This window comes from Chanodichthys erythropterus, chromosome 3, assembly GCF_024489055.1.
Source record: "Chanodichthys erythropterus isolate Z2021 chromosome 3, ASM2448905v1, whole genome shotgun sequence".
Lineage (NCBI taxonomy): Eukaryota > Metazoa > Chordata > Actinopteri > Cypriniformes > Xenocyprididae > Chanodichthys > Chanodichthys erythropterus.
In genome coordinates, this window is record NC_090223.1 from 30,243,077 (window position 1) to 30,251,625 (window position 8,549).

The 8,549-nt window shown below is 38.1% G+C and overlaps 1 protein-coding gene across 1 annotated transcript in view; it reads right to left on the reverse strand.

Moving 5' to 3' along the window:
* ngfra (nerve growth factor receptor a (TNFR superfamily, member 16)) overlaps nucleotides 1-7,558 on the reverse strand; it is a 30,434-nt gene extending 22,876 nt beyond the window's left edge. The window contains exons 1-2 of the mRNA XM_067364581.1: nucleotides 7,523-7,558; nucleotides 1,800-1,962 (exon numbers count right to left, since the gene is read on the reverse strand). Of these exons, the coding sequence (XP_067220682.1) occupies nucleotides 1,800-1,962; nucleotides 7,523-7,558 (199 nt within the window). The remainder of the gene's footprint in view (nucleotides 1-1,799; nucleotides 1,963-7,522) is intronic.
* Nucleotides 7,559-8,549: the final 991 nt, after the last annotated feature.

Consider the following 8,549-nt stretch of genomic DNA (forward strand, 5'->3'; position numbering starts at 1 on the left):
GTGTTCTGAAGATAAATGAAGGTCTTGTAGGTATGGAACGACATGAGGGTGAGTAATTAATGACAGAAATTTCATTTTTGGGTGAACTAACCCTTTATGTGTGTGTGTCTGAGTCAAAGATGTTGGCCTGATTTGTGATGAAATGGCGGCTATGACAGTAGCTGCGATGCTGAGAGGTTTGTGTCAATCAGTTTTTGAACACACTGCGATGTGAGGGAGGGCGAAAAGAGAAAATGGACAGCTAAATATTTCAGTAGTTGCTGATGTGTGCTTGTGTCTAGACTGAGTAGGGGATGAGGGGGCGAGGATGCATGAAAGAGGTGTGTGTGTGTTTGTGTGTCTTTGCCAACACTGGGAGAAAGGGGACAGGAGACTAACGCAAAGGTCACAAAATGTGTTTTTGTCTATCAGTAAACAGGAAGCCTGTTTTGTTACACTAAAAATTAATGCAGATGCTTTTCTAAAATAACATCCACCATCTTTATTTATATCCCACACAGATAGAAAAAAACAAAAAGCACCCAGTTGGGATATTGATGTAAAGTGTCCTGTCCTGAAACATAAGACCTCCTCTATTTCAGGCCTGTCGTCCTAAGTGCTTCTCAACGCTCACGGAGGACTGTTCATTTCTCTTATGAGAGCAGAAAGTAGGATAGAGCCTCTTTAGGAAACATTCACTACAAAAGAATTAGACATGCTGTAAAACGGGTGAAAAATGTGTCTTGTCATTTCCAAATGTGCCAGTGCCTTTTCTAAATGTTTCTGTGAATGGGAAGAACTTACACTACCATTCAAAAGTTTGGGGTCTTTTTTTAAGAACTTAATACTTTTATTCAACAAGGACACATTAAATCGATCAAAAGTGACAGTAAAGATTTATGTATCAAACAAATGCTTTTCTTCTCAACTTTCTATACATCAAAGAATTCTGAAAAGAATGTATCATGTTTCCCCCCCAAAAAACAATACACAGCACAACTGTTTTTAACAATAATAATAAGAAGAAATGATTTTTGATCATCAAATCCTCATATTAGAATGATTTCTGAAGGATCATGTGACACTGAAGACTGGAGTAATGATGCTGAAAATTCATCACATGAATGGTTTTAAAATATATTAAAATTGTTATGTTATTGTAATATTGTAACATTGTAGTTTAAAATTGTATTACTATACAATATTACTGTTTTTACTGTATTTTTATCACACAAATGCAGCCTTTGTGAGCATAAGAGACTTCTTTCAAAAACAAAAAATTAGCTACCCCCAAATATTTGAACGATATATAATACTACACAATTAAAAACCCCTTTAATGTACAATTCAAGTACCAGTTTCATGTTCAGAAAATAGTTAATCAATTGACATCCCAGATTTCTCACTTTAAGGTTTGGTTATCCTCTTTCTGGTTTTCCTCACAAACTGTAAAGCTGAACATTTGGCTTTAATTACAGCATCAAACACACGTATACAAACAGCAGCTCATATACCGTAACCAGCTAATTGCATAATTATTCTCAGCTTTCTGTCTGTTCTTTGAGTTTATATGTGCACGTTTGTGAGGGAGAGAAAGACAGAGGGAGCAAGAAAGCATAATTATGTGTTAATAAGTATACGTGTGTACGTGAGAGAGACTAATTATGTGTTAATAAATTTATGTGCGTGAAAGTAAGTGTTTGTGACGGTGTGAATGTTTGTGAAGATTATGAGTACGTGCATGTGCATGAACACTTCTGTCTTTGTCATGGCCCTCATGTGTATGAGTTCCGTATGCGTATATGAGAAGTTGTACTCACTGTCTAAGCACTGACTGCACTCGGTCTGGGTGGCCCCGCACTCCTTGACCACTCCCTCTCCTGGAGGACACTGCAAACAACACTCCCCGCTGTGTGTGTAACTCCCCGACTCACACTCCTCGTCTACGGCTCGCTCCAGCTTAGACCCAAACACCAGCCCCAGCTACAGAAAAAAAAAGAAATGACATTAATATTCCATCTCTCTAGGGATTCACAGGTTCCTTGTCTCCAATTACACATAAACCCTTGAGATATTTTAATGTTAATACTTTAATTAATGTTTTTGCAAGGCAATATAGTCATATTGATATTCCTCAAATGTTGTTTTCCGTAATCTTCTCCACAAACTCCATTCAAACATTGTTTTGTAGATAATTTCACCCTTATTGTTTGTAGCATCTACACGATCCCAGACAAGGAATAAGAGTCTTATCTAGTGAAATGATCAGTCATTTTCTAAAAAAAAAAAAAGTTTATACTTTTTAACCACAAATGCTTGTCTTGCACTTCTCCATGAACCACTACACATGACAGAAAGGTCACACATGGCGTAGGCGGAAGTACCGCGGTAGTGCGAAAAACTCCATCTAATTTTCTCCTCCAACTTCAAATTCGTCTGACATTGTTGCTATACCTTTTTTTGTAAAGGGCGTTTGACTTAGTCTTTGCATGTTCGCTTTGTAGACACTGGATCGGTACGTTCGCCTACATCACGAGTGACCTTTCCAACGTGATTACGTAACGAGGGGTGCATCCCAGAGCTAATGCAAGACTAGCATTTGTGGATAAAAATAATATTTTTTTAGAAAATAACTGATCGTTTCACTAGATAAGACCCTTATTCCTCGTCTGGGATCGTGTTGAGCCCTTTGAAGCTGCACTGAAACTGTAATTTTGACATTGCACCCGTTGAACCCCAATGAAGTCCACTATAAAGAGAATAATCCTGGAATGTATTCATCAAAAACCTTAATTTCTTTTCCACTGAAGAAAGAAAGACATGAACATCTTGGATGACATGGGGGCGAGTAAATTATCAGGAAATTTTAACTGAAGTGAATCCTTTAAGGTTTGAATCTCCCATTGATTTGGTTAGTTTATTGCATATTGCTTATTCAATTTTGACAGCTTGACAGACGACAAGATGTGTTATGAAAACAGTGATTCTGATGTGAAAAGTTTACCTAAAACTTGTATTTCTAATTTAAAGCAAAACTAATCTCTGATGTTTCCAGTTAATCCCTCTCATTGTCAGTAAACTCCTTCATATTTGCTGCGTATGTCTGGTAACAGCTGCATCACAGCATATTGTGCTGATTGCATTTCTGTGTCCAAAAGCTGGGGCGTGTTGCGCAAGATGAGACAGGCATTTGGAGTTATGCATATGTCTATTGCATGTCCAGCTGTTTCTCTCGTATTGTCACGGGTACGATTACACATACTTTACACGTAGAGGTCTCACAGATCACGGTCCGCAGACCCTCTCTACCCAAGACATCGATTAGCCCTACCCTTCCGCTTTTACAGGTCCTGATCTGTTTGTTGAGTATTGTCAATAACCCAAGGGGTCATAAACTTCTGGTCACACAGGCACTATAAGAGGTGTTTATGGGCTCATTTTGTCTCAGACGACAGATGTGTGTGTGCGATGTGTGTTAGAGGACTTTGGAGGCTCATTAGTGTGGATGCAGACTTCACTTTGAACTAATTTACTACTCCAGCGCTGCACTCTTCCTCTCTCAATAGGTTGGGTCTGGTCATGTGATCACGCTCAGTGATGATGTGTGCTGTATTTTATGTGTATAGAGTGCCACCAACAACAGCCTTGGTTCCGGAAGTGTTTTTCTTATTCATTTTCTACATAGGAATTCTTCAATTTCTTCAATAAAGTGCCCTAAGCCATGAACCAAACCAACCAGAGATTAAATCACATTACAAACCATGATTTGAATGGCAAAATTATACAAAATTTGATTAAAATACAAAAAAAAGGGTTTGCCTCAAATGAATTAATGAGGGAAAGAACTACTCAATCCATTAAGTGTTGTGAATGTACAATAGTTGAATCCTCAACAGCAGTGTGTATGTATATATTCCAATGTGCAGGTCGAATGGTTACAGTGAGACCTCAGTGAGACTATTAAATAAGGAATTTAACCATTTGTATTTTTAGTAGTGCCGTCAAATCAATTACATAAAAGTAACAAAAGTTTTAAACCCTAATGCTCAAAATACTTAATTGGTTTGAGTAGGACAAACTTTAATTTAACTGAAATTTATCTTAAGTTTAACTGAAACTGGGCTGGGATTTCTATTTCCCAGCATGCCTTGTCCATGGCACTCGAAATGGAGTGTAAATGCAAAAATTAAGTGTTATATAATGTTTTTTGTGCAAGATTAATGGTAAGGGAGATTTAGTAGTGATTAATGTTTCAGTAATTTAGAAGAGTTTCTAATGTGGCTTTTTGAAGAGTTACCATCATGGTGACAAGTGGCACATGCTGCTTGATTTGAGAGCAAGTCAGTTACACGTTTTTAATTTTCTGTACTTATTCAGTTAGAGCTATACTGTGCTATTGATAATATGTTAGCAAATTAACAAGTTGGCTTTTTTTAAATTAGTTTGTTAAAGCTAGCAAAATATTTACGTTGAGATAATCTGATAATTTTAAGTTAAATGTATAAATTAGTGTACTCAAATATTTCAAGTTAAGAGCAATACAAAATAACAAAATAAAAATCTTTAACTTCAAAAAATTCACATTCAACTTTTTTGAGTTTTGGCAATTTATTAGGGTTTACAGTAAATAACTCAAAATAAAAAAAAGTTAACTAAATATGTAATGCCAGTTGCTATCAAAATGTATGATTTAGCTAACTCAGTATTTCAAGTTAGGAGCAATTAACTTGCATGGGTACTACAAACTCAAAACTTGATAGTTCTGCTTAAAATTGGAAACATAACTGAAAAAATGTATGTAACTGATTACCTCAATTTTTTTGAGTCAGCCCAACTTATTCAGGTTCACAGTGTATTTGTGTGTAATATATATAGTGGGTAGTGAAGACTTATGACTGCAATCTCTGAGCTCATGGTAGCTTTGTTTTAAAAGGTTTCAAATATCATTTGCAGTATCATTAAATCTATTTCTCTGTGGTGTAAATGAATGGCATTTTTACTTCTGGAACCCCACCGTTGTGCTCTATTGAGGAATAAGTGGGCCTTGTAGAAGCATTTCTTTCTAATATAGCTGTGAAAAGATTCATTCATTAACCTGTGGATTCCAGAGTGTTTCAAACACACTCACAAACAAGCATGTGAACACACACACACACACATATAAAGGGTAATTGAACTCACAGCACATTTTTCTCCTTGCATTCATTAATGAATTAGCATACTCTCACTCTCTCACACGCAAACGTTCTTTAATGGAAACCACAGCACATTACAAGCTGTAACAATTACACACAATTTAGACAGGTCAACATCATCTAAACCTCCCACAATCAAAGTAAAGAGGGAAAACCTCTCTGATCTTCTGCACGTTTTCATTAAAACATCACCTCTTGTTCCTAATCTTATCTACCTTCCTAGCCTCTCTCTCACACACTCTCTTTGCCCTTTAAGACTTCTCTTTCTACCCTCCTCCTCCTCCCCTCATCCACATCCTCTCTCGCTCTCATTCAGAAACAGATGCACTGGTACAGCAGCCAACTCACCCCCTCATTTACTCTCTCTCTCCCTCTCTCTCTCTTCGTCAAACCCTGGCTGTCTTCCTTTCTTTTTTCTCTCAATTTGCATTCGCTTGAGTAAGCGTGCCGATGAGTTAACTTGGCAGGCTTTAATGGACTCCCCAGTATGGAGCATGCCCAATGCTTAACACATCTGACCAAAGAGTATGTGGCTTTACTATAGTTTGGGGACTAAAGTAATCTGCTAAATCTAACAAAATCTCCCTGAGGTCAAATCCAGTAATGTTCTCAATTGGAAAATTAAAAATAATGCATTAAAGAACGTCAATGGTTTTAGCCTCATTTACATACTGTAGCTAAGTAAATGTATTAGCAAGTGCCTCCTATCATTACTGTGCAATTCAGTGATCCACACCTGTCTGTAAAACACCGCTCTGCAGCAGCCAGGAAATGCTACTGAGCTTTAAAACAGTGAAACATCAAGCCTCAATAAGCCATCGCCTTGTTCACCACCAATTAGGCCGTTTCTGTCCCTGCCAGATCTTTTGTAAAGTGCACTAAGAGCGTAGTGCCTTCACACAGCTGTAAGATGGCCCTCCAGACGGAGCGCTGCTGGCTCATGTGTCGGTGGAGATTCTTCACTGACTCTGTGCACCTAGATCAAACTCAATTGCCAGCTCCGTTTGCCATTTTGCAAATCAGATCACTGAAAAGAGGTCACGGTCTAATTGTGTTTAGTCAAGAGCGTGTGCATGTTTAAATTGATTTAGACTGTGTTACAAGAGACTGGAGGTGCTGGGGGTCACGTAGGGTGCTCGGTAGGGGACCATGAGGGTCGCATGCTTGCGCACTTTGAGTTTTTTCTCCCTGAGCATCAGGCGTATCTCTTACAGAAATGTACCAAATTAAGTTCACACCAAAAATACCACAGGTTTTGCCAGCACCATCATCGTCATAAAACTTCTTATGTTGATAATTATTATACTATTTGGTTGAAGTCATGGTTACATTGTTCGTTTTTATTTTTGAGGGATTGATTTTAATTTGCATACTGTTGCTCATATGATGTCTAAACACGCAAGGTATGAATTATGGGGGATATATTTTTTAAATGTAGCTATATAAATTAATAAATCATTTTAAAAGGTAGCCTGCTTTTAAGTATGTTGTTCAACTGTTTTTTCATACGTTTAAGTATCCAAAAGTTGAATAACAAGTTAGACATGGAATGTACATTATTTTCACCTGGCGCTCGCGAAAAGAAATCGTTTGCCCTGAGGACGAAACCACGCCAACTGCAGCAATTTCCAATCACTATCATACCAAACATTTACAAAAAAAAAACAAAAAAACAACAACATTAGGTATCATTTATTACAGATTTCATTACTGTTAATAGGCTATCACACAAAAACCTAAGGTTTTCAAAAAGTCTTCAAGCCGAGCTAAAGTGCCAGAGGCGCCAAAATTCGGGTTGCGGAAGATGCATTTCATTGAACATGACCTGCAGGAATTTCTTTAAAAATGTTGAAAGTCATTACAATACGCACATTGTAAATACAAACGCATACTAAAACTCCATAACAAAAGCTACTAAAATAAGCTATTATGTGGCAAAAATTTAATAAATGAAGCCAGTCAAACTGTCATATTTAACTGAGGCAACTTGGCTTGAAAGTTTGTTTACAGTTGGGGTCACATTTCTTCTCTGCACTGATTGTAGCCTGTTTTTCTGGCACCTAATAAACATACTAACATGCAGATTCGTTTTAGAAGGCTAAAATAGTAAAGGAAAAGGACTCTGACACCTGTTCTCCAGAAACCGGGCTGCTGAGATTAGTCATCATCACTACCACAGACCGAAAACAAGTTCCGCCGAATCCGCATCACGATAAACGCTCAGCATAACGCGAGCTGAAGCGGCTCACCTGATGTCAATTAACCTACATATTCACAGCAATCCAGCGGCGGATCCCTGCGCGCACTTGTGCTCGTGCGGTCTGATCTAAACTAATGCGAACACTTACCGCTCCACAAATCAAGATCCACACCAAGGTGTCCATGTCTGATTCGTCCCTTCCCTCTCAAATTGTAAATCTGTAAGTGTGAGTCGTAAAGTGAAGATCAGCCCTCCGACAGCTCATTTTAGCTCCATGTGGCTGCTGCTCTCGTGCATGGATGTTGTTTGGGACTTTAGGACTGTACGGAAGCGCGTGCCCTCGCTGATGCGCGCTGACTGTCCTGTACTGTCCTGTAATCTGCACTCAGCGCTGTCCAGCAGTGCACTGCGGAGGAGAGAGTCGTGCACGCAGATATGAGGGGGGCACGAGTGCTTGCCAACTCCCCCCATCAGCACCTCTCTCTCTTTCTCTCTCTCTCTCTCTCTCTCTCTCTCTCTCTCTCTTTCTAGTAGGATATATTTCTCTTTATCACCAACAGAAACGCATATGCAGAAGACTGGGCAAGCTGCTTTGATCTGATCTTTAGACTCATTACATTTACATATTGCCGTCATCTACATATGCATGCATATATATATATATATATATATATATATATATATATATATATATATATATATATATATATATATATATATATATATATATATATATATGCATGCATAAATCCCCGAATAAATCCACATTAACATAATTTCTGTATACTCTCTGCACGCTGCCCCAGTTCCACACATAATGTATTTTATTTATTGACTAGGCCTACTGTTTGAAACATAAAATCACATTTATCAGCAAGCCAAGCTCTTTTTAGAAATAAAATCTAAACGAAAAGAAAAAATACTTTGAGTGAATGAGTGTAATGGGTGTGACGTCACGGGACTGGTGTAATCAAACAGACGCCACAGGAGGGCGACTGCAGCCAGTGAGTCACCGATGTGACATATGAAGCGTGGTAAGGCCATAGACGGTTAAGTGCCAGGGATGAGAGGTTTTTACGATTTTTTCCTTTTCACCTCCATTCTTCCGATATTTTTTCCACCTGTTCGATGTTTATGAGAAAATACACGTGTTGTAAATATGGCTCGAAAATTTC